The sequence below is a fragment of the Herpailurus yagouaroundi genome, unplaced genomic scaffold (assembly GCF_014898765.1).
Source record: "Herpailurus yagouaroundi ecotype Mexico unplaced genomic scaffold, PumYag 77, whole genome shotgun sequence".
Classification (NCBI taxonomy): domain Eukaryota; kingdom Metazoa; phylum Chordata; class Mammalia; order Carnivora; family Felidae; genus Herpailurus; species Herpailurus yagouaroundi.
Genome location: NW_024412388.1, coordinates 65,470,738 through 65,497,974, shown reverse-complemented (window position 1 = coordinate 65,497,974; position 27,237 = coordinate 65,470,738). Strand labels below are relative to the sequence as shown.

At 35.5% G+C, this 27,237-nt stretch overlaps 1 protein-coding gene across 3 annotated transcripts in view; it reads left to right on the top strand.

Moving 5' to 3' along the window:
- ZZZ3 (zinc finger ZZ-type containing 3) overlaps positions 1-27,237 on the top strand; it is a 107,891-nt gene that overhangs the window by 65,117 nt on the left and 15,537 nt on the right. For 2 of the 3 annotated variants that reach the window (XM_040470692.1, XM_040470691.1), the window contains 6 exons: positions 18,675-18,813; positions 22,113-22,260; positions 22,345-22,460; positions 23,149-23,220; positions 24,263-24,364; positions 25,017-25,112. In XM_040470692.1, coding sequence (XP_040326626.1) covers positions 18,675-18,813; positions 22,113-22,260; positions 22,345-22,460; positions 23,149-23,220; positions 24,263-24,364; positions 25,017-25,112 — 673 coding nt within the window. The remainder of the gene's footprint in view (positions 1-18,674; positions 18,814-22,112; positions 22,261-22,344; positions 22,461-23,148; positions 23,221-24,262; positions 24,365-25,016; positions 25,113-27,237) is intronic. The other variant, XM_040470693.1, reaches the window with a different exon arrangement.

Here is a 27,237-nt window from a genome sequence, read left to right as displayed (position 1 = left end):
TGCTATACACTCTAGCTCCTTTTACACCATTGGATGTGCCTTGATAAGTTCCCATTAAAAACAATTCAGTGGCTAAATAATGGAAGAGTTATGTTTAAATCCTGCTATGTAGCAGTCTACACATGTTTGAAAAACACAGGTAAAAATACTTTGTATTTATTAGTGCCAGTGTCTTTAATTAATGTTTATATTTCTGGAAGATCTTAGTTGAGATATACATTTTAAAAATTAAAAAAAAATTCTCTTTATTGTCTGTAGCTGTTTTTTGGTAGGGCTTACTCTATTTTATTTGTTTATTTAAAAAAATTTTTTTAATGATTATTTGTTTTTGAGAGAGAGAGAGAGAGACAGAGCATGAGCAGGGGAAGGGCAGAGAGAGAAGGAGACACAGAATCCAAAGCAGGCTCCGGGCTCTGAGCCGTCAGCACAGAGCCCAGCGCAGCACAGGGCTCGAACTCATGAACCGTGAGACCATGACCTGAGCTGAAGTTGGTCGCTTAACTGACTGAGCCACCCAGGGGCCCTGGGCTTGCTGTATTTTAAAAAAGCTGCCATGCAGTGTATACATTAGAGTCAGCACTGCAGAAATGTAACTGCTTCCTTCATATTTATTGAGTTATTATGGTGTTCAGTCCAAGGACCCTTTGAAATGTTTGATATGTTACAAATGGACTATAGAGTATACTGAAAGAGAGAGGTCTTAGTTTCTAAATTTTTAGGAATTTAATGTGTATTCAGTATAGAAATAAGCAGTATGCAGGCTATACCCACTTTGGTATATCAGATAGGAATAGGACTCTTGTATTTATTTCTGTGGGGTCAGGAAGTGTGGCAAGATATAGAGAACAGGAGGAAAAAGAAAGGTCCTTTGCTGGATGTCTTTATTTTATTCTAATAAATCATTTCATTTCTTCCTTTAAAAATTCTCTTTACCTGTTCTCTCTTCCTCATACTGAACAGCAGCCCTAGAGATGAACCACTCTGTATGGTTCCTCAGTCTCTACCCACTCATACATACTAAGAAAAACTAATTCTAAATAGCTGAGAAGCAACATTTAAAAAGAGGTTTCTTTTTTCTTTTTAAAGGAGTGGAATAGGAGTGGAGAATAAGTTTTGTTTCTCTTGATTCTAATAAAATTATTTCTTTAACATCTGATCATCACAAGTTTATTTTATAGTTAGGATTTGAAAGTATAACTGCTAAATGCAAGTGAAAACAAGCTTCTAATTTAAGAGCAATGTCAGTTTTACTAACATTTCTCTGGAGATGGAAGAGTTATCCCTACAAGTTATTTATGTTAGGAATTTTATGTTTAGTACTAAAGACCAATAAGTTAACAGCAACTAGATGATGTTGTTAATGATTTACTGAAGGTAAAACTTGCCAACTTTAACCTAAAGAAGTAGTAAAAGTAAAGATCACCAAACATTTTAAAGAGTTTATATAAGAGCACACTCTGTAAATACTGATTTTCTTGGCATCGGTTATTTTTTTCTAACCTGATTATACTTTGCCTTTAGAAATTTTTCAATGCAAGCCATGTAAGGAAAAATTTTTCTCTTATAGTTTGTAGTTTAAAAAGTATGTGTATAGGGGCCCCTGGGTGCCTCAGTTGGTTGAGCGTCCGACTTCAGCTCAAGTCATGATCTCATGGTTCGTGAGTTCAAGCCCTGCATTGAGCTCTGTGCTGACAGCTCAGAGTCTGGAGCCTGCTTCAGATTCTGTGTCTCCCCGCCCCCCCATCCCTCTGTCTCCACCCCGCACCCCGCCCCCCTCCCGCTCACACTCTGTCTCAAAAATAAATAAATGTTAAAAAATTTTTTTAAAAATTGTGTATATATAACAAATAGAGACAAACCTTGTTGTTTGTGTGTACGTGTGTATGTGTTTAACCAGAAAAAACATAAGAAGCTTGGGAATATGTTTAAGTGTAAAGAGAGTTGAGGACTCATACTGTCAAATACTTAATAAAATTTTTGAGATGTTCATAAACCTCAGTTCAGATATTTACATTCAAAAGCAAATGGGTAGTCAGCAAGGTTAGTGATCCATGGAATGGGTGTAGAACATATGAGGATGTTGAGTTCCCTATTCTCACATAGCTTACTAGAAATATTACTTCTGGAACTAAGAAAAATGTTAAAAAATCATACTTTAGCATCAGAGTATAGAAATATATTTGTTTAAATCAAACCAGCTGGCTAATCTTTCCTGACTTATGTTAAGCCAAATAAACAGTGATAAGAAGAAATAGAGCTTAACTGTCAAACTTGAGTTTTTTTAAAACAATTACCGTACAGAGAAATAGTGGACTCCTATGTAGATCTCTAGACCTATTGCCAGTTTTCAGGTACACAAGATAGACTCTGGAAAGAGAACGCTGATAACTTTTGTTATAGAGGTCATTGAAAGAATGAAGGACTATATTTTCAGGATTATTGATGAAACCTTTATGTAAAAGAAAATACCCTTTGAAACACGTTAGAAATTATACTTCTTTCAGGGGGTTAATATACATTGAGAAAATATACAATGAAGACTTTTTGGAAAGGGGCAAGTGTTTTGTTTTTTTACAACTGTTAGAGGCTATCAAAATTCCTCTTTAATTATGAATGACATATGTTTTAGTTAAAATATTGCTTACTCTGTTTATGATCTATTCAATAAAAAATGGCATTCTTTCTTTTCTGTTGCATTCTAAAATTAGTATTTGTACTTGTAGGTGAATAGAAAGAGTTGTTAAATAGGCTAATTTTCTTATTCTTCTGCTATTTAAAAATAAGGCAGGATGGGCGCCTGGGTGGCTTAGTCGGTTAAGCATCCAACTGTTGGTTTTGGCTCAGGTCATGGTCTCAGGGTTTCTGAGTTCAGGCCCCACATTGGGCTCTGTGCTGACAGCGTGGAGCGCGCTTGGGATTCTCTCTGCCCCTCTCTCTTTGTCCCTCCCCCGCTTATGCCGTCTCTCTCAAAGAAACTTAAATAAACTTAAAAAAAATAAGGCAGGTATTAAGGCTTCAGTTAGGTTTTGAGTAATTTCTGAATATTAGGTATAGGCTAATTTTCCCATTGTATACAATCTAAGCTCAATATTGCACATAAATTAGGATATGTAAATAATTGTATTATGGAAAGAATGATGGCAAGAATCTACCAGTAGTTAACCTTTCCAAGTTTTAGTTATGCCATTCATAAAGTGGTAGTAATACCTACTTGAAAGGGTTTTTGATCTGGAATAGATATGATCATATATTGAACATAACTAATTTGTACTCTAAAGATTTATAGAAAGTACAAGTAAGGTAACAATAGCTGTACAAAGAGTAAAGTTAATAGTAGTATAGTTATAATGAGATTGTAGTGTAGTAGTGTCGATACAAGAAGTAAAAAATGTTTTTATTTCATCTTGTGATTAAAAAATTTTTAAGTCCAGCTATTACCAAACACCTAAAAACACTTATTTAAATACACTGTGCTGTAAATACATTGCTCTAATATTGTTCCATGATTGTTATAGTATTGTTATATGTATATATATCACAGTAAACTGTTGTCCTTAACCTTTTCCTTGCCCCAGCCTCCACATCAGAATGTATTTTTTAGGAGTATGTAGCCATGCCAGGCATAGTGGTGTGTATTTTAATGCCACCACTGTGCTGGAACACTAAAATTAAAAGTCTAGAATTGTGCTTATTTAGTGACTTAAGATGGATAACCATAGTAGGTCTGCAGATTAGGTTAATTTGACAGATTTTTGCATTTAAAGTACTCTGAGCTGTTACTACTTTTAAGCAGAATAGATACAATATGTTCATATTGAACAGAGATAGCAGGTGAGGATTATTTATAAATGGGTGAGTTCTAGAACCATTAGAATGATTGTTTAGTGTGTTAAAGTTTAACCAGGAGTAAATGACAGTAAATTTGTTAACACAAAATTTTTAATTTAGTTTTTAAAAAGATTTTTTTTGTTTATTTTGAAAGAATGTGCGCAAGTGAGCACATGTAGGGGAGAGGCAGAGAGAGAGAGAGAGAGAGAGAGAGAGAGAGAGAGAGGGAGAGAGGCAGAGAGGCAGAGGCAGAATCTGAAGCATGCTCCAGGCTGTCTACGCAAAGCCCTACATGGGGCTCTCAAACTCATGAACCGTGAGATCGTGACCTGAGCTGGAGTCATATGCTCAACCGACTGAGCCATCCACGTGCCCCTAAAATTTTTAATTTTAAAATAATTAGATGGGATCTTGTAAGTTCTGATATTTCAACTTAAATACATACCTCAACTAAATACTTTCCCTTTTGCTATTCCAAGGTAACAAAGCAATAGTGGCTATAGAAAAGATTGTAAGATTTAAAAAAAATTTTTTTTATTTATTTATTTTTGAAAGCGGGGGAGGGGCAGAGAGAGAGAGAGCGAGACACAGGATCCGAAGCAGGCTCCAGGCTAAGAATAATTTAAGCAACAAAATAAAGTAGTACAGGTATAAAAATAAATATTTGAGTCATACTGATATGAATAAATAATTGAATGACAAAAGAAAAAAATATCTCCCAAGCAGAATTCCAAATAATTTATGTAAATATTCTGCCCTCAAGAAGAGAACCTAACTCTCCACTCCTTAAGTATGTACTGTGCATAGTGATTTCTTTTAAAAAAATACAGTATAGAAAGGGTGAGGAAAAAAGAATACAGTGGAGAAACCTGACAAATACCTCAGCCAGGTGATCAAGTCAATATTGACAGCACTAAATCATATTAACAGTATATACCCTTGGTATAACATGATAAAAATGGTACTTTACCTCTGTGTTCTCCCCAAACCCCAACCTAATAAGGAGGAAAACATCAGATAAATTCCAGTAAAGAAAAATCTATTAATACCTGACCAGTACTCCTCAAAATTGCCCAGGTCATCAACAATAAGGAAAGTTAGGTCTGAGAAACTGCCACAGCTAAGAGAAGCCCAAGGAGACACGAAAATTAAATCTAATTGGTATTCTAAAGGGATTTCAGAACAGAAAAAAAGATACTGGGTAAAAGCTAATAAAGTGTAGATTTTAGATAATAATGTATTGATTTATAAATTGTAATATGGTAACATAAGATTAATAATAGATAAATGGGAATTCTAGAATATATTCTTGATTTTTCAATAAATCTAAAAGTGTTCTTAAAACAACTATTTAGAACTGCCTAGGTGTCTCAGTTGGTTAAACATAAACTTGATTTCGGCTCAGGTCATGATCTCATGGTCATTGAGACAGAAACCCCACGTCAGGCTCGTTGACTGTGCACTGGGGGTGGAGCCTGCTTAAGATTCTCTCCCTCTCTGCCTGCCCCTCCTTGCTCTCTTTCTCAAAAGAAAAAAAAATAAGTAAAACATTAAAAAATTTTTTAAATAAAATAAAAATTAAATCTTACAATCTTGGGGCGCCTGGGTGGCTCAGTTGGTTGAGCATCCAACTTTGGCTTAGGTCATGGTATCACAGCTCGTGGGTTTGAGCTCCACATCACACTCACTGCTGTCAAAGCAGAGCCCACTTCAGATCCTCTGTCTCTTCCTCTTGTGTGCGCTCTCATGCCCTCTCTCTCTCTCAGAAATAAACATTTAAAAATATATTTTAGCTTTGGCCATCGGGAACCTATCTTTTCCCTCGTATATCCCAATACGGTGGTGTATTTTTGGGTGTGTGTGTGTGTGTGTGAGCTCTTTCTTTTCCTCCCTCCCTCCCTCCCTCCCTCCCTCCCTTCCTTCCTTCCTTCCTTCCTTCCTTCCATTACAAAATACTACAGACTCTTACTTATTTCGTACCCCATTCCTAGAATTGTTTTTGGAGAATGGTGTTAGAAGCCTGTATTTGGGTATGATGTGTGCTCATTGCTACTGGGGTATGTTATTTTATTTAGCTGTCTCAGCTGACAGAGTAAGAAAATACGTATGTGTATACTAACCTGTATATATACACATATCCATGAGTATTTCTATGTGTATCATCTGTATCTATACTAAGCTAAACATGAGTTCATGTTTTGAGTCTCCTTCCAATCCATTATATTACCACTGGATTATTCTAGCTCCTCCTCTTGCTTATCTGTAAATACCCACTGCAGCACTGACAAACATGGCCATCCATCACCCATTTATTTAATTGTTTAATTCCATTATAATTTTTTTAATGTTTATTTATTTTTGAGAGAGAGAGAGAGAGAGAGAGAGAGAGAGCGCGCGCGCACGCGCGCACGAGCTGGGGAGAGACAGAGAAAGAATCTGAAATAGGCTCCAGGCTCTGAGCTGTCAGCACAGAACCTGATGTGGGGCTCAAACTCAGGACGGTGAGATCATGACCTGAGCCAAAGTCGGATGCTTAACTGAGTGATCCACCCAGGCGCCCCTGTTTAATTCCAGTATAAATGTATAGCAGTATTAGAATTGTTAATTTTTACTCTAATGGGAAATAACTGTCAGTGTAAGTGCTTATGTGCAGAATATTTTGCCTTTAGTCTTAGAGATGCCACTCATTTCCAAAGGTCCTAGGTTAGGACCTTTTCCTTTTTACCCCCTCAATGAGGTTTATAATATAGTTAGATCTTGTGTTTGTTTATATTCCTTCCTAGGGATTCCCTGACCTAAATGATTTTTTTTTTAATTTGTATACCTTTACAGTTCATTCTTTGTCCTTCAAAAGTTTTATGGATTTTGCCAGATGCATGATGTATGCATCCTAGATTACAGTATCCTGTAGAAAAATTTCACTGGTGATATTATTTCAATAATAATTACAAAGGTGATTTTTTTAAATCACCTTTTAAATCACCTTTTTTAAAATCACCTTTGTATCATATTCAAACCTCTTCTCTTCCCCTGAACTTCTGATCTTTTTATTGTCTTTTAGTTTTACCCTTTATAAAATGTATAATTGAAATCATAAAATGTAGCCTTATCACACTGAAGAAATTTACGTTTTAAATGTTCTTTTCTAGTATCCTTAGAAACTTTGTCTTGGAATGACCATGATTTAAGTCTAGTTCAGACTTCCACCTAATGTAACACCTCTATAGTATCCTTTGATGGTGGTCATTCAGTGTCTGTTTGAACTTAACTAGTTAAGAGTTTGCAACTTTGTGAAACCTTTGCTATATTGAGCCTCAGATTCTTCCTTAGAACTTCTACTCAGTGATGTTTGACTTTGGGGTGACTTGGAATGTCTCTTCCATTTTCTACATAGCAGGCTTTCATATCTCGAAGACAGTTTTAGTATGTTCTTTTGTATTAGCTACATTTCTTTAACTTTTTGTGTTTCAGAACCCTAGCTGGTTAACAACTTCTGAATATACTATAGTACTAAATATGGTGTTCAGAATGTAATCTTATACATCAGCTACATAGCTTTCTGTATTGTTTCTTTTGCCACTTTCTCGTTTATCTTACACACTGCAGCCTTATTATTAGCCTTCCAAATGCAAATGTGTTCTTATATCATCATTGTTGAAAATTTGCAGTTGCTCCTTATTGTATTAGAGTGGTATTTATTCATGAAGGACATGTTTCAGAATTATCTGTAGAGTTTTGTTTTTTTTTTTAATTTTTAAAAAATCTTTATTCACTTTTGAGAGACAGAGACAGAGCATGAGCGGGGTAGGAGCAGAGAGAGAGGGGGACCCAGAATCCGAAGCAGGCTCCAGGCTCTGAGCACTCAGCGCAGAGCCTGACGTGGGGCTTGGACCCACAAACTGTGAGATCATGACCTGAGCTGAAGTGGGACGCTCAACCGACTGAGCCACCCAGGTGCCCCTGTTTTTGTTTAAAAAAAAATTTTTTTTTTTAAACGTTTATGTATTTTTGAGACAGAGAGAGACAGAGCATGAACGGGGGAGGGTCAGAGAGAGAGGAAGACACAGAATCTAAAACAGGCTCCAGGCTCTGAGCCATCAGCACAGAGCCTGACGCGGGGCTTGAACTCACGAACCACGAGATCATGACCTGAGCCGAAGTCGGATGCTTAACCAACTGAGCCATCCAGGCGCCCCTGTTTTTGTTTTTAAATACAGATGCTCAAGCTGTGTCTCCTGGGGATTCTGGAAATGGAAAGTGATTTTAGAGAGTGCTTTATTTTGTAAAAGAGGAAATTGAAGGCCTGATAGACTGATCTATTTGATTTTGATCATAGCTTGTCAGAATGGGACTAGAACCCATATGTCTTGGTCCTACTGGATCTACAGTTGTTTCATTTCAAGATTTTTATTTTGTGTTCTCAGCTTGCCCTAAGCTGTATTTTCTCTGTACTATCACTGTTATCTCAGTGTACATGCCACTTAACCTGCCTCTGTGCTTTTCCTTGCACTGTTTGTTCTACCTGGAATATCTTAACCTTTTTTCCTATTGAATTATCATAAATTTTCAGAGTTTACTTGGTTTTTACTTCTTATATAAAATATTGTTTGAGTCTCAGGAATGATCATTCTGTTCATAACATGCTTATGCACTTATGATTAGTCAAATTTTACGTGTTTTTCTCTTGCAGTATATTAATCATTACAGTTTTTGCCAGTTTTAGGAATTGAATAGGAATTTTAGAAGCTTTCTTGCTTTTCAGTATTTGCTATTTTTTTAATGTTTAATTTGAGAGAGAGAGAGGGAGAGAGTGTGTGGACGCATGTGTGAGTGGGGGAGGGGCAGAGAGTGAGGGAGAGAGAGAATCGTAAGCAGGCTCCGTGCTGTCAGTGCAGAGCCCAGCATGGCTCAATCTGTCATGAACCACGAGATCAGGACCTGAGTCGAAGTTAAGAGTTGGGCGCTTAACAGACTGAGCCACCCAGGCACCCCTTTTTTCCCCTATATTTAAATAAGCAACTACCACATACACACGTACACTCTGTTACCTAAATTGTAACGATCAAGATGTAGGGTTGCATGGTGATTATAGTTGTACCCTTCAGACTGGCTTACATAGTGCTATGTACAGTGAGCATACTTGGTAGGTGTTTGAATGGGTTTATATAAGTTTAAGCTGCTATTACGTGTTTTTTAGCAGCTATTTCACACTTTAGCATCATAATTGAACTTAGGATCAGTTGGGAGGCTCACAATTTTCTGTTCCTGTTAAGGCAAGTTCATGCCATTCTGTACTTGTTTGTTCTGTAGTTCATTTCCATACTTTCTGCTCATGTGGTTAAATTTGTTTATTTTTTTAATTTTTATTTTTTAACATTTTATTTATTTTTGAGACAGGGAGAGACAGAGCATGAACAGGGGAGGGTCAGAGAGAGGGCGACACAGAATCTGAAACAGGCTCCAGGCTCTGAGCTGTCAGCACAGAGCCCGACGCGGGGCTCGAACTCACTGACCGTGAGATCATGACCTGAGCCGAAGTCGGCCGCTCAACCGACTGAGCCACCCAGGCGCCCCGTTATTTTTTTTTTTTTCAACGTTTTTATTTATTTTTGGGACAGAGAGAGACAGAGCATGAACGGGGGAGGGGCAGAGAGAGAGGGAGACACAGAATCGGAAACAGGCTCCAGGCTCCGAGCCATCAGCCCAGAGCCCGACGCGGGGCTCGAACTCACGGACCGCGAGATCGTGACCTGGCTGAAGTCGGACGCTTAACCGACTGCGCCACCCAGGTGCCCCAACCCCATTATTTTTTAATCTTAATGTTTTTCATCTACAGTATTTGCTATCCTCAGCTTCATGTCATCCATAAACTTGGTAAGTTTGCCATTTATTCTGTCCCTCTAAGTCTTACATGTGGAAAAAGACCAACCTGTATGTATCTTTAGCATCCCTGAAAACTCACAAGAACATACATACCGTTATAACAGTGTTCTGTATGCAGTTGTTTAACAGCTAAAAAGTCATCCAAATAACTGTTCACTTCCTATTTTCTTTTGTGGGTTTTTATTTTTTAATCTTTATGAGCACTTTCGATGTCTCTTGAATCTTAATATGCTGTGGGACAGTATTAAAGAAGTAGAAAAATGGCCTTCCTCTCAAGCGTAGCACACTACAATAAATAAGACATACATTTTAAAAACTAGTCGGGTAGATGCATCTAAAAATTACTGCCTTCGGGAATATACTCTATGGTGACCTAGAGCCAGAATAGACAATTTCTTCATAAACCATACAGATTATTACATTTCACACAGTTTCTTTTTGGAAGTAAGGTCTGTGAGAGAAAAGCCATTAATGTGTCATGAGTAGACATTGTGAAGTAGGGGAAACTTATCCCTTAGATCTTCTTAAATACCTTCCTTCCTGAGAGCAGTTACTTGGCATACTTTTTGCTATGGGCGGAGCTGATAAAACCCAGGTATCAGATAGGATTCTCTATGAAGAAAAGAATGACTTGATGCTGTATTTATGAATACAATATGAATGACTTCATTTCCAATTCAGAAAGAATGTGAAATGAGTGAACAGAATTTTTTTGTATTTTATTATTTAATTTTAATTCCAGTATAGTTAATACAGTGCTGTATTAGTTTCAGGTGTACAATATCATGATTTAACACTTCCATGCATCACCTGGTGCTCATGATGCCTAGTTCTCTCATTAATCCCCATTACCTATTTCACCCATCCCATCACCTGCCTCCCCCCAGTAACCATCAGTTTGTTCTCTATAGCTAAGAGTCTGTTTCTTCGTTTCTCTCTTTCTCTATTTTTCCCCTTTGCTAATTTGTTTTATTTCTTAAATTCCACATATGAATGAAATCTTTGTCTTCCTCTGTCTTATTTCACTTACCATTATACAATGACCAGAATTGAACAAATATTTTATAATCCTAGAATTTTGCACTGTGAAAAAGCTTTTGCAATTATGTACTTGGTCCATTTTTCTAATTTTGTAGCTGGGAAAGCTAAGGCCTAAGGTTTAGTGATTTGAGGAAAATCCCACAGTTTCTGATAGAGCTGGGATTTGAACCAGGACTCCTGTGTGAATATTAAATAAAGTTCTAAATATAGAAGTGTTCCCTCTGTAACATCTTCTTCCTAGAAAACTTTCCCTTTTAAAAAAAATGTGCAGTTTCTTGTGCATGTAACAGTAATGAAATATTTACATACAGATATGGAATAATTATGAAATCAAACAGTTTATAATTGTCTAACCACAATCCAGGTTAAGAAATACAATATGGAGGCACCTGGGTGGCTCAGTCAGTTGAGTGTCTGTTGATTTCAGCTCAGGTCATGATCTCATGGTCATGATCCCATGTGAGTCCCACATTGGGCTCTGCACTGGGGTGGAGCCTGGTTAAGAGTCTCAATCTCCCTTCCCCCCTCACCCTCCCCTGCTTGTGTACTCTCTCTCTCATTTGCTGTTTTAAAAGGTTTTACCATTTAGGGTGTATCCCTAAATAATAAAATTTAGTTAAGAAAAATGTTTCTAATGTTTATTTATTTTTGAGAGAGGGAGAGACAGAGTGCAAGCTGGGGAGGGGCAGAGAGAGAGGGGGAGACACAGAATCCGAAGCAGGCTCCAGGCTCCAGGCTCCGAGCTGTCCACACAGCCTGACACGGGGCTCGAACTCACAAACCGTGAGATCATGACCTGAGCTGAAGTTGGACGCTCAAACGACTGAGCCACCCAGGCGCCCCAAAATTTAGTTTAGTTTATGTACCACACTGCATGTACTCTTTTGTGGTATGTTTGTGATATTGATCTGGGTTGATTTACATAGATGTACTTCGTTCATTTTCTTTGCTGTATAGTGTTCCATTGTATATCTAAACCACAGTTTATCCATTCTGCTTAGATGGACATTTGGATTATTTATGGTTTGGGATCATGAATAGGTTATAGGTCTGCTATAAATATATGCCTCTGTGTATATTCAAGAGTTTCTTGAAGTAAGGTACCTACATATGGGATATCTGGGTCTTGGGCATATGTGCATCTTCAGTGTACTAGTTAATTATGAACTGAGTACTAGTCCATTCTGAGAGGGCTGTTTACTTCCTTTTCACCCTTATTCCTGGGGTGTAGCCCTTTAGGATCCAAGGCCAAAGCATAGGCTTGTTTCCCAGGGCCTCTACCTTTGGTAGGTCCTAGACTCCCTAGACTCTGTGTGTCTTACTTTATTGTATGTTTGATAATTTTTAAATGTGAGCTTTTACTTTCTTTGGAAAACTCTTTTTTTTTTTTTAATTTTTTTTTTCAACGTTTATTTATTTTTGGGACAGAGAGAGACAGCGCATGAACGGGGGAGGGGCAGAGAGAGAGGGAGACACAGAATCGGAAACAGGCTCCAGGCTCCGAGCCATCAGCCCAGAGCCTGACGCGGGGCTCGAACTCACGGACCGTGAGATCGTGACCTGGCTGAAGTCGGACGCTTAACCGACTGCGCCACCCAGGCGCCCCTCTTTGGAAAACTCGTAATGGGTTATCTTTGAGGCCTGGGGTAAAGATGAATTCATCCAGAGAAGATTGCATTTGCTTCTGTGTGTATCTTGGTGGGGGATGGGTTTGTATGCATCAGTCCAGAAGCACTGCTTTAAACAATAGTCATGGTTCTTTAAGGCCACCCAGGTGATGTGATTTGGACTGTCTTATGGTAACAGCATTTTGTGGTTGAAAATTTTATCTGCGGCTTTTCTTAGTCCCAAAGCAACTTTTCTATGGGATGGGAGTGAGGAGTAGATGAGCCTGAGGGAAGAACATCTCCTATTAGACTATCTGCCTCAGTGGCTTTGATTTTTGTTTCCTGGGCAAGTGAAATATAGAAAATTGAGCCCAAGCTTACATGGTCCAGTACCTGCCATCAAGGCAAAAGCAGATTTGTGCTGTTTGACACTCCTAATTTGTGCCTTCAGTTAGATTTTGGCCTGATAATAAAAAGTCTTAGCATCTTAACAGTTCTTCCATGATTTTAAAATAAACGGGTACTGTACATGATTTTTTTTCTTAACTTGTCTTTAATTCAGGGTTTTTAGTTATTTTCAATACAGAATTGATCTTTGTACTTGGCAAAGGCATATTATCAGAAGCTGAGGTATTTCCGTCTTAACACAGAATATCATAAAAGGTTTTTTGATCATCTAATTTTCATAGTGAGAAATCATTTATGAATTATTGAATTTTTGCTTTTCTGTAGTTTCAGTGTTTGAAACTCTTCACGAAGGAAGAGAAAGTATCACAGCTTTTGTTTCACTAAATTGATAATTTTAAGATATGTATGTTCTGCTCATATCAAAATAATTTTTGTTAAATTATGTATGTGTTGAGCTCAGTATTTTGCAGAAAGTAGATATACCTTACTTGATTGAAATGATGGTGTAGAGTAAATTGAAGCATTTTCCCTTAAATTGTTTTACGCTGGTAAGTTGTTAGGATGGAATTTGTTACCATTTAAAATTGCCTGATTGTTATTCCTGAGAACTGATTCATTTTATATAGTTTTTATCCTGTTGAAAATAATATCCACTGTATGTCTTGTTCTTCTTCCTCTTGCTCTTACTTCCTCCTTGCTCACCAGTGCACACATGTGAAAACATTGGTTGGCTTATAAGTTTTTCTATACTCCTTTCCCTTTTCTTTGTACAATTTAAATGAATAAATTTATTTTTAAATCAACTTCCTTTAGTTTTTTCAGTGTTTAATCAAGTTCAATGTTCATAGGATAATCAAGTTGTTCTTTTTCAGTAGCAAAGCATAATGAATAGCTTCTCCATTACTCAGTTTTTATTTAGAAAATATATAAAAGTTAGAAAAGCTAGAAGGATAGTATGCCCTTCAGCTAAATTCATCAGTCAACAGCTTAACATTAAAAAATTTTTTTAATGTTTATATTTGAGAGAGTGTGGGGAAGAGGCAGAGAGAGAGGGAGACACAGAATCTGAAGCATGCTTCAGGCTCTGAACTGTCAGCACAGTGCCCAGTGTGGGGCTCAAACTCATGAGCCATGAGATCATGACCTGAACTGAAGTCATGTGCTCAACCGACTGAGCTACCCCAGCGCTCTTTAGCTTAACATTTTATAATATTCTCTCCCTTTCTCCCTTTCCCCTCATGTTCCCTCCCGTCCTATGTACTATAAACTTTTCTTTCTTTTTCTTTTTTTTTTGTTGAGCCATTTAAAAGTATATTATAGATTCATTACCCTTACACTTCAGTATACATCTCCTAAAAATTAGAATATTTTCCTGCATAACCTTAAATACCTTATTATGCCCCAGCAGTCTGGCATTGATGCAATAAAATGATATAATTTATAATCCATATTTAAAATTTTCCCATCTATCCCCAAAAATGTCCCCTGAAATGTCCATTTTTTCCTCCTGTGAGACCTAATTCATGATCATATGTCACATTTGATTGTCATATCTCTGCATCTTTAATCTAGAGCAAGGCCTAGCAGACTTTTCTTTGGAGATCAGCTGTACTTTGCAACTATTCCACTCTGTCATTGTTGCTAAAAAAGCAGCCATGGACATTATGTAAACGGATGAGTGTGATTATGTTCTAATAAAACTCTGTTTATAAAAACAGGCTAAAGGCTGTAGACCTCTTGTCTAGAATAGCTTTCTATATTTTTTTGTCTTTAATGACACTATTTAATGACTGAACAATCAGGTCAACTTTTTGGCAGGATGCCCCCCAACTTGGGTTTTTAAAAATGTTCCCTCATTATTTTTTTAAGATAGCAAATGCCATGCAACCTTAAAAGTTGTTTCCACAATAGAAATGGAAGTCTAATTTCTTGGGAAAGATTCTCGTTTAGTTGAAAATAAAATCTTATTCTTTCTTCCTTTGTCTCTCTTAAAGTGTGTATAGAAATTGGACATTAAAATGAAACTTCTAGACTGCTAATTTCTTGGTATTCTCTTGTAGACACCAAAAATTTCACCTATATATACTCTTTTATATAAATGTGTTATATTCACAGATGTAAATAAAGAATTCAAGAGGGCTTCGATAATGAACGGTAGTGAAATAACTTAGATTTAGAATTGAAGAGTATTTATATTTTAGTCAAATATAATTCCATAATATAAAAGCTAAAGTTGTCTTATGTTGAAGACATGCGACAATAAAATTAACAATTCTTTGCCACAGGTAAGCCTACTATTTTTAGCACTGGATTCATTTTTAGAAATAAATATTTTTGATAGATTTAATACAGAGTTGTCCTTGTGGGAATGATGTTACTATATTTGCATTCATACAAAAGTATATACATTAAAAAAAATCATTCTACAGATTACTTTGTTGAATGAGTAGCAAAAGTGTGAAAGTAGCATGTTTTACTGGAATTAAAGAGTGTGAGTATTTTTAGTGCTTGAATTTCCTTTAAATATCTGTATGAATATCTGTGGTTGGGTGCTATGCTGCCTTCATTTATTAGTTTTGACTAAGACAATGTTTTTCTTCATATTGTGCCTTTATCAGAATTTGATTCTTGTTTGACTCTTGACCCTGTAAAACAAATCTGTTTCCTTTTCTGCATAGCTGTGTATTAAATAAAGATTGAAACAGTATTCTACTGGAGGATTTAATTTCTTGGCTAAATATTCTTAGAGTCTTTAACCATTCTTTACCTCACATCTCCACAATAAATGGCTATATGATCTTGACAGATTACTTACTCTGTGCCTTGGTTTCCTTATTTGTAAAATAGAGATAATAGTACCTATCTTACAAGTTTATAATGAGGACTGTGTTATTACACTTAAAATACAATGTCTGGCTTATAGTATACATTCAGTAAATGTTAGACACTACTGTTATTTCTTATTCTATACTTTCTCATCCATCTTGTCTTTTCATGAACCTGTTTGTCTCTCGTAAAGCAGAACTGAATATAGTAAGAGGGATGATCTGACCAGTCCGGGAGGAATACAATGGTAACATCCTCCATTAAGTTGAAGTTTTCTTATTTTAATTCATTGTGGAGAATTTCAGACTTACAAAAATGTAGACTAATATGATGGACCCTCACATACCCATCCTCTGTCCCCAACAAAATGGCCAATCCTGTCCATTCAGTCCTGTATAGCTTTTTTTCTCCCTCTTTGGTGTAATTGTAGCTCCTCTGTTATACCTAAAGTCCATGCCTGATTTACTTTGATAATTACTAAAGCTTTAGCATCTTATTCTCTTAGTAAATAATTATGAAATTAATGAGCAAATGAATCCTGCCTTGATTGATGTCTGGATCAGCTTCCAGTAGTTTGTTTTTGGAGGTTAAGTGGGTGGGTAGGTGGGATTGAAAATATGTTTGCTTGTATCATATTTTTAAAATTTTTTTCATATATATATTTTTTTAAGATGTCACCCCAGGTTTTTACAGTTCCTTCCATTTCTGTATGGGGATATATGTGTTAATCTTACTGGTAAAATCTCTGAATACTCTAGGAAATAATTCAAATTAGGTGGACTAGAAGACTTGACTTTACTATTTTCTCAATATTTCTTAATTTTCTTAATATTTCTTAATTTCACTTAGTCTGGATTTTAAGACTTTTACCAATGTTTATTATAGGCCTTTCAATTTGATAATCATTTTATCTTGATAAAAGAGAAGCAAATAGAGGTTGAAGAATTATACTTTGTCATATCTGTTGAAATATTTTTTTAAAGTCAGAGTTGTGGAATACTTTAAGTACACTAAAAATTGTTAACAATTTATTGGTTTCAAAGAGAGGCTTTCTTCCTAGTGGCAACAACTGACTATAGCACTTTTTTAAAATTTTTTTTTTAGTGTTTTTATTTATTTTTAAGAAAGAGAGAGCAGGGGAGGGGCAGAGAGAGTGAGGGAGACAGAATCTGCAGCAGCTTCAGGCTCTGAGCTGTCAGCACAGGGCCCAAAGCAGGGCTCAAATTCACAAGCCATGAAATCATGACTTGAGCTGAAGTCACACGCTCAACCGACTGAGCCACCCAGGTGCCCTGACTGTTGCACTTTTTTTCAAGCCTGTGCTTATTTTTTCTGTAACTCTGTTCTTGTTCCTTATTAATTGTTAACTGTGCTTTCAACAGTTTGCTGAAAATTTAATAGGCTCATAGCCATTTTTATATTGATGATACAGAAGTATGCAACTCTTGCTTAAAACAGAGATCATGTTATAGAGACACGATGAGAAGTCTTTTGTTTTTCACTTAGTGGGGAAGGACTTCTGAAGTTGAAGTGTGGCAGGCAGTTCAGAGTATTGTAGAGAGGATAGGTTCCAGTACTCAGCTCACTACCGTCACCTTAAGATTGAGCCTGGGTGAGCCTTCCTGGTGGAAACAGCCAGCATAGGCAGGGTTTGTATGCTCCATACATTTCAAAGCAAATGAGAGCTTTGTGAAAGTGAGTTTAGACTCCATATCTGTAACTTATCCAGGAGTGACTTAGTATGGTCCTTGCTTTCTAACTCAGTTCTAACTTTTCAATGAAGTATCTTTAGCTTCAGAGGAATTTACCCTTCAATGTTAGCAGTTTTTACCTTAATATAAACATTTCAAGAACAAGAATAACGTATGTTTTTTAGGCAGGGCGCTTAAAAAGTGTCCTGGTGAAGAATGTCATGTTGGAATTATGCCATGGCTGTGAACCTTAGAATTACATTGTCTTACCTTTGAAATTTCTGCTGGTTTGCAGACTTCTGAACTTAAAAGAGACTTTGGTTGCACAGAACATCTGTTTATTCATTTGTTCAATCAAAAAATATTTATTGATCATCTATATGCTGGGAAGTGTGTTGCACAGTGGATAAAACAGTGAACTTCTCAGATGTGTTTGCCATTATGGAGTTTACAGTCTAGTGGGAAATGGAGTGAAATTTATTTGAAGCCATAAAGAAAATTATGTTTTACTTACACGTTAAGGACTTAACCACTTAGTTTGAAGCAAACTTGGAATGACTTGTTCTTGATTGTTTTTGCACAGTGTATTCGAACATTCAGGATTTTGGGGTAACTTATTTCCATATGTATGTGTATCAACATGTGGAAATAGACATCAGTCAGAGAAGCAGGACAATTTGTACCAAAAAGAGAGAGAGAGAGATAAAGAGAATTAACTAGTATACACATACCATCGTGAGATTTCAGGATAATGACAGACAGTAGATTTTTCTGGGTAAAACTATATGTCAGTTGTGCTAAACAGACCTTTGTAGATAGGGAGTAAATATCTTTAAGGCCTTTCTTTAAAAGTGTTCAATAGTTAAGAATTGCCTAGAAAGTAAACTTCCTGTGTGGGAGTATAATAGAGTAAATGAAAACCATGACACCTAAGATCATATCTGAATTATTTGACAGTTTCCTGTAACTCTGGGCAAGAAAATGTACTTCGGATTCCTTACTCCCAACAGAGTACAACAGAGGGGCTGGATTTGCTGATTCCTCCTAGTGCTAAAACCTTATGATTTTATTTTATTTTTATTTAGCAGTTTCCTAATGACTTTGCTGGAAAGTCAAGATGCCTTCTTATTTTCTTTACTTGTTCAGGTTCAAGAATTAAAAACTTAAGATGGGGGAATAAGGCTTTGCTTTCTCTAACTGATATTTTCTGACTAGGTACTTCGTAACTCAGGAAGACCTCATTTATTCCCAGTAATATGTTTTACTAAACTCTTTCAGGTAACTTTAAAAAGACTGTGTGGCTTAATAGTAGATCATGGCTTGAACTCAGTTTTTAATTTATTGTTCTTACTAGAAAATTTTAGTGAGGTATTTTTCTTTGTCTCTGTAGTTATCAGAGACTGTTACAGACGATTGCTGTACTCGAGGCTCAGCGTTCTCAAGCAGTCCAGGACCTTGAAAGTTTAGGCAAACACCAGAAAGAAGCACTAAAAAATCCCATTGGATTTGTGGAGAAACTCCAGAAGAAGGTATATATTAGCACTGTTTTTGAGCACTGTTACTGAGAATATATTTGGTGATAACTTGATTTATTCTTTCAATATGGGTAAATATTTTTTAAGTGTTTCATTTTTTTCCCTTCTATACCTAACCATACTACTGAAGGCAGGATGATGCTGCCCCCCCCCCCCCCGAACACACAAAATATACCCCAATGAAAATAGCTGGGAACTTTAATTGAATATTTTTATATTAGGAGCTTGTTCTATTGCCTAGCCATTTTTAGGATCTTTTCCTGTTATCTTTCCCATCTTAGAGAGTATTCCTTCTTTCACGACTTCAGGATTAATAAAGTGAAAAGAAAAATTACTTTAGGGTTTATTAATTGCTTTAAATAGAAGTTACTTTTGTAATTTCCCTTGTAATATGATAGAAAATAAGAACAAAAACTATTTTAAATGTCTTTAAGGTTATGGTTGCCGAAGACATGAGGATAAGATACAAATTTTACTTAATTTTGTAATGTCCTTTATTTTAGTGTAAAAATTCCTTTCAATTTTCTCTTTTCCTTAAAACAGAACTTTCATATTTAACAGTTAACCATTTGAAAGTGATTCAAGGTTTTATCACTTTCTTGTATGTAAATATGGAGATAATTTAGATGTGCATTTATTACCATAGTGTGTGTCTTGAATTAGGGACCCACTGATTGTTCAATAAATTTGAGAGGTGTAATATTAATCAGCATTGTATGAAAACATTAAAACTGAAAAACTATGAAAAAGATTCTTCTTACTCACCTTAAAAAACAAAAAAACCTATAAAGTATGACCACTGTAACATAGTTATTAGTTACCAGTTTTTAATGAGTCACAAAAAGTGGTCTACTAGGTGTTGAGGGAACAGCCCTGGGGACTTTGTTTCACTTAGTTGCATTAATTTATTATTTGGATTTCTCTAGCTGTATTATTCCTTGGCAGTCATTACTTTCTCTCCATGCTTCACATCACTGAATATCATCATGTATATAGAATCTGTATATTGATTTGCTAAAACTTCTAAACTTTTTAGGATCCTGTTTGCCCTCTTTGTATAGTGAGTCCACTTAGGTGTTTATTGATTCTGCATTGCCATTATTAAACATTTGCTGGTGCAAAAAGATAGAGCACTTACTGTGGTTACTTAAAATTGATTCAACTAAAACAGATGGTGATAGAAAAGTAAATATTAAAGATTTATTAAACTTGATCTTACTTTATTCATGTTCCCTGCTGGGCAAAAATATGCAATTATGCTTATTTACTAGATTTATAGGCAGTCAGTTATTTGCTGGTTCTCCATTTCCAGGTATAATTTAGAACTGAATTTCCTTTCACTTTATCTCAGAAGCAGAGATGGGATATTGACCATCTTAACATTTTTTATCAAATTGTACAGAATTACATTAAATCCAGACACTTGAACAATTATGACTTACATTTCTTGCAAAGAAGTTTTTCTGCTGGATTTAATTTAGAAGTTTGATTTTTCCTTTTTTTGTGTGTGTGTTTATTCATGTATACAATTCTTCCTCAACTTAGATGGGGTTATGTCCTGATAAACCTATCTTAAGTTGAAAGTATCATAAGTCGAAATGCATTTAATACACCTATTCTACTGAACCTCATAGCTTAGCCTAGCCTACCTGAAAGGTGCTTAGAACACTTACATTAGCCTGCAGTTGGACCAAATTACTTCACACAAAGCCTGTTTTATAATAAAGTGTTGAATATCTCATGTAATTTATTGAATACTATACTGAAGGTTAAAAAGAGGATGGTTATATGGGAACAGAATGGTTGTCAGTGTATTGATTTTTTACCCTTGTGATCCTGTGGCTAACTGGGAGCTGCGGCTCACTGCCACTGCCCAGCAGCACGAGAGAGTATTGTACTACATATTGCCACCCTGGGAAAAGATCAAAATTCAAAGCACAGTTTCTATTGCATACGTCACTTTTACACCATTGTAAAGTGAAAAAATCCTAAGTTGAACCATCGTAAGTTGGGGACCATCTATACCTAATTTACCTATTTCTTTAGATTTACCATGCTATAAGTTGTTGACATGTATATGTTTGTTTTAATGGACATTTAGAAACTCCTAATTGAAATAGAGGAAACTTGTGGTATATGTTGTTGTATAGAATGCAGAGAACATTTATGGCTTGTTAGCTTCCTTCAGTATTACAGTCACTATTTTAAAAGACACTCTAATTTTGCAAAAGTTGAACCTTAGACTAATGTGTACTATTATGATGATGGTGATAATGTAATATAAATAAAATAAAAATTATGAATTCTGTGTCAAACAGTTAAACTGGATTTTTCTTTTCAGTTTCATAGTTTTTGAGCTAATTTTTTCTCAGCATTCTACTATGGAAAATGTCAAGTACACAGACAAATTGGAAGTATTATATAGTTAACATACACATATTCACCCCTAAATTCTATAATTAACATTTTACTGTATTTGCTTTATCATGTATGTATCTATCAATCTTTCATCATTCCATCTTGTAGCAAGAATGCATTTTAAAGTTGCAGACATGAACACTTCACACCAAGTTACTTTAGAATGTGTATTATTAACTAAAATTTATTTTTAAAACATTTTTAAGGTGAAATTTCTATATAGTGAAATTCACAAATTCTAATTGTACCATTCTGTGAGTTCTGGCAAAAAAAACATGCATATATGTAACCAAAATCCCTATCAAAAGATACTGATTATAATGATCTGTTTTTAGTAATTATGACAACTAATGACTTCTATAAAGGTGGTTGGTTAAGTAACTGAATTAATTCCAAGTAGAATGAAGGTGTAGCTATGATTCTCAAGGTGTCACAATTTTTTGTATATGTGATGAGAGTTATATTATTGTGAAAATAATTCATTGTTTTATGAATAAGTCATGAACACGGGAGTACATTTAAAATGAATTCCATGTGTCAAGTTTCATCTGTTGTAATCAAAACATTTCATATGCTGTTCTTAGAGATAAAATCCTTTCTTGGCTTTGTTATTTATGTTTAAAGTATGTTAGTGATAAAGTACAGTATGTCTATGTAGTTCAGCTTTGGAGCTGTATCTAAAAATAGTGCTTATATCATTCATTCTTCCTTACCAGCTATCATTTTTACTATTTAATGTTTAGACTATATTATCTTTAACTTTATTGGCTGGTGGATTCAAACAGTGAATAGAAGTGCCCAGTTGATTATAATTTAGATTTGGAGTCCTCTGAACGTTTCAGTTAAATTTAAACTGTCACGTTTTTTCCCCCCAGGCTGATATAGGGCTTCCATATCCACAGAGAGTTGTTCAATTGCCTGAGATTGTATGGGACCAATATACCAATAGCCTTGGGAACTTTGAAAGAGAATTTAAAAATCGTAAAAGACATACTAGGAGAGTAAAGCTAGTTTTTGATAAAGGTAAGAAATTACATGTTAAGAATTTACATAGAGAACTATCTGGCGGTCTTGCTTTAATAATCCTGTACATGGTCTTCTTTTTAGTAGGTTTACCTGCTAGACCAAAAAGTCCTTTAGATCCTAAGAAGGATGGAGAGTCCCTTTCATATTCTATGTTGCCTTTGAGTGATGGTCCAGAAGGCTCAAACAGTCGTCCTCAGGTAAACAGTATGAAGTGTTGGAGTAGGAAGATTTGAGTTATAGATAAAATATGTTAACATTTCCTGATTTGTATTCTTAAAATTTAGGCAGTGTTTCACTGAAGATAGTGGGAACATGAACTTCGAAGTTAAGAGAAACCTGGGTTGGAATCCCAGCTGTATTGCTTACCAGCGGTGGAACATCAAATGTTATTTATATTAAAGCCTCCAAGCTGCAGTTTCCTTTTATATAAAAAGGGGTTAATATTACTTGTGTTGTAGAGTTGTGTGAGGAATAAATGAATAGTACATGTAACATGCTTAGTACACTGTGTGACATGTACTGTTTATTCTAAAAATAAGAGGTCTTTGTGTGTAAGTGTAATGTAACCAGGATTTGAGTCCTGGCCTTGCCACTAGTTTTTAGATGAACCTTGATTGACATGTGGGTTCAGAATGGAAATGTAATATTTCCTTTTCTTTAAAATGAAGTTGTTGTCATCTATATCACAGGATTGCTAGGAGTATAAAACCAAAGGAAATAAAGGAATGTGAAAACATTCTCTAAACAATAAAAAATTATACATTATATAATAAATTTACTAAAATATTTTGAAATTAATTAAAAAATTCCACAATATGTGTATTATTTGGCTATATCAAATGGTAGTCTTTGTTATTTTTGACAAAAGCCTTGTTTTATATGCAGATGATAAGAGGACGCCTTTGTGATGATACCAAACCTGAAACATTTAACCAACTGTGGACTGTTGAGGAACAGGTAATAGATATTTCTGAATTGTGTAGGTTAAAAAAAAGGTTCAGATTAGAGTCAGTATTATGAGTAAAGTATATATTGTTGTGTGTGATCCCTCTTAACCAAAAATTCAAAATATTAAACTTCATTCTGTATACTTTTTTTTTTTTTTTTGGCCCACTTCAAGAATTTTGGATTTTGAGAACGTATGAATTCCTATTTGGAGATGATTTTTAAATCGGGAATCTTGGTTGTGGGAAGTAGATTGAAAAAGATAGTGAAATGGGTGGATTAAAGTTTCTGTAATGCAGCTTTGGGAGAGAGGAAAAACCTAGGGCCAAGTAAAACAGTGCCTCAAAGTGAATTCTTGTTTTTGTTATGAAGGGGAGCTGACAGAGTCACACCAGAGTGTTCTGTTACATTTTGGCATACGGCTAGGAGGCTAGGACTGTTCATGGATAAGGTTTGAGACACATCTCTCTTTCATATGAGGATTAACTCCTAAGCTATAATAAAGTTAGCAGTTTTCGAAAAGCTTTAGGAAACCTTTATTTCAAGCATCCAGTTTATTCTTCATCTTTAGCACTGTGTGACAATTTAGGGGATAGCTCAGGATTTAAAAATCAAATATTTGAGTGGAAGACCACACAAAGGAGGGAAAAGTTTAAGTTTCTGTCTAAATCCAAATGAATTTAGATATTTTTGTTAAATCTATATGGGGCAAGCCTAAACATAGTCTAGCAAGAAAAGGTGGTGAGTGGAAATCATTAAAATGCATGAAGTGTTATTAATTAATTAAAAAAATTTTTGGTGCTGTGTTTTTACTTAAGTGACCAGAGAATCTTTAAGTTCTTCCATAGGTTTATGCTCTAATCTTATTTTTCCTAGTAAAGCTTAAATTCCTTACTAGAAAATTTTCCCGCATCAAGGATTTCTAGTGACCTAACCCGCAGAGTTGTGGGGGGTGTATTATAGTTTAAAAGGAAGTGTGAATGTATTTATTCATTTATGTAAATGTATTTATTTATGAAACTCAGTATTAAACTTGGTCTTGGATTTGTCTTAGAAAAAGCTTGAACAGCTACTCCTGAAATACCCTCCTGAAGAAGTAGAATCTCGACGCTGGCAGAAGATTGCAGATGAACTGGGCAATAGGACAGCAAAGCAGGTAATTGAGGAGATGGCCGCGTATTGCTGGCCTGTTTTTGATAGTTTTTTTAATGAAGGATAATGCATTTGGCATAAAATTTGCCACATCATTTTTAAGCTACACAGTGCTATAGTATGTGATTTTTTTTGTTATGTTTTGTTTTTAGCATTGTATATTTTGTGTTGATTTCTTCAGAAACAACTTGAGATGATTCTGCTTCAGATCATTACTAAAAAATAAGAATATAATGTATTTAGTGTCTCTTGAATGTTTAGTGAGTGCACCAAGTTGTGTACTTGGTTAGGCTGTGCTAATAGATGTGTGACATACTTAGTAAATATCTCTGATTGTCTTTCTAAAAAAATATATAGCCGTTTTCTTCTTTGCATTACCATTGATATTAATAGATGTGTTTTTATTGCAGTGTTCACAAGTTGAAAATATGCGTTTAGCTTTGGAGTCCAACAAATTTCCTGTATTTTAATGATTTTTTGTCTAGATTTTAACATATAAATGAGTTTGGTGGCAGTTTAAAATTATATCTAGATTTATGATAAATTTTAGATTGTTAGCATTCATTAAGATAACACAGGTATATTTTAATTTTTAAGAACTATTCACATAACGGATGTCTTGTAATTTTGTTAAATGGCTTATTATATTTTCTTAGGTTGCCAGCCGAGTGCAGAAGTATTTCATAAAACTAACTAAAGCTGGCATTCCAGTCCCAGGCAGAACACCAAACTTATATATGTACTCCAAAAAGGTAAAAAAGAAAATAGAGAAAGTAAACTTTAGATCTTTGATTAAACTTATCAAAGAATTGCTATGTAAAAGTGTATACATTTATCAGAACAAAGTTGTTTTATTTTTAAAATCTGACTTACTCTAAGCATTTTGGTATATTGGGGATGGACACAGGGTAGGTTTCCATTATTGCTGCTCAGTGAAATTGAATGATCTTTATATTTGTTATTTTCTTAGGAGTACGTTAGTTTATGTGAATGGGTGCTACTTGGAAGATTTAGATTGAGGGTATATCAGAAAGGCCTTTGTGATGTTACAAATTTTAGAATGTTTGACTTTTTAATAAACACAATCAATTTCTGTTTTTAGATATGCTATGTAAATCCAAAAATAGAAATGTTTATTAAAATATATTATTTCTCACTACAGTTCTAGAAGTGTGGATAGTGTTATCACTTTCACTTTACTGATAATAATATTAATAGCTAGTTTTTACTCTTCTTACTGGAAGCTGAGGACCAGGTGCTGTTGTACAGTCTTTTTATACATGAGAAAACTAGGCCTTGGGTGCCTGGCCGATGCCATTGGTAGAGCATGTGACTCTAGATCTCAGGGTTGTGAGTTTGAGACCCATGTTGGGTGTAGAGATTACTTAAAAATACAATTGTAAAAATAAACAAAAAACTAGGCCTTAAGGTAAATTGAGTCAGTTGTCTAGTCATATAGCTAATAAGTCTGAGAACGACTGATCCTCTGATTCTGATCCCAGCCCTTTTCCCACTATTCTGTTCTATTCTGTACAGTAAAAAAGCTGTCGTTCCTCTCCTACATAAACCATTGCATCAAATTGTAGACGGTTTTTTGCTTTAATTGCAAAAAATAAAGCACATAATTGGCCTCTTTCATTTCCTTAGTAAATCATCCTGTTATTTGCCCTCTACCACTACTGCCTTCCTTCACATAAGAAGCTAAGAGTATATCTAATGCTGTTAGTTTCCTTATTGAAGCTGTTTTACATAATTTTACATTAAGAATATTGTCTGTACAGCTCCATGTTTTACAAGTTTTGTTTTTTGTCTTGTTACCAAGTTTTGGAAGCTCATTTTAACTTTTCAGTTGATTTAAATAATTTGGATTCCCTCCTCTCCCACACCTCCCCCGTATAGCATTACTTATATCACATATGTAGAGTTCATCCTATACCTTTGGAATGTTGGAACCTTGATAAGCGGTTTTCAGTTTAATAGCTCTAATTTTTATGATTAATTTCCAAATTAACTTTAGATGTGTTGGGTACCTTATATTTTCACAGTTAAGACTAGTAATGGTAACAAAAAGAATACTAAAGAAACCTGAACGTATTCCCTCCTGAATGCACTGAACTCTAAGTTAATTAACATTTTGACTGTTGACTGTAGAGATCTAGCCCAGCCATAGACGCAATGATTCCTTGGCACGGTTGGAGTTTGAATCTTGAAACAGATGAAGTGATGGTTCTGCCTGTAGCTGAGGTTATTCTTTGTGGCTCTACTGTTTATGAAGAGAGGAAGTCTACATAGTGGTTTGAGAGTGAGGGCCTTGGACCCACACAGGCCCAGTTTGTAATCTTGGTGTTACCACTGTCTAGTTGTAACACCCTGAACAAGAACCTTAACCTCCATCTTTAAATTAGAGGTGATAATAACTACTTCATAGTAACGTTGTGAGGGTTAAATGACGTTGACAAACAGTAAGCAATCAATCAGTGTTAGTAGTTTTATTTTTTTTAAAAAAAATTTTTTTTTTTTCAACGTTTATTTATTTTTGGGACAGAGAGAGACAGAGCATGAACGGGCGAGGGGCAGAGAGAGAGGGAGACACAGAATCGGAAACAGGCTCCAGGCTCTGAGCCATCAGCCCAGAGCCTGACACGGGGCTCGAACTCACAGACCGTGAGATCGTGACCTGGTTGAAGTCGGACGCTTAACCGACTGCGCCACCCAGGCGCCCCAGTAGTTTTAGACATTAATCATGTTGTGGAAAATTTTTTTACTTGATCATGTTATATCTGGCTTAGGCTACTTCATCCTCTTGGATCTTCTATACAATGACTGTAAGAGGAGTTCAGCATTTGAATGTCAAGAGTATGGTCAATGTTGGAGATA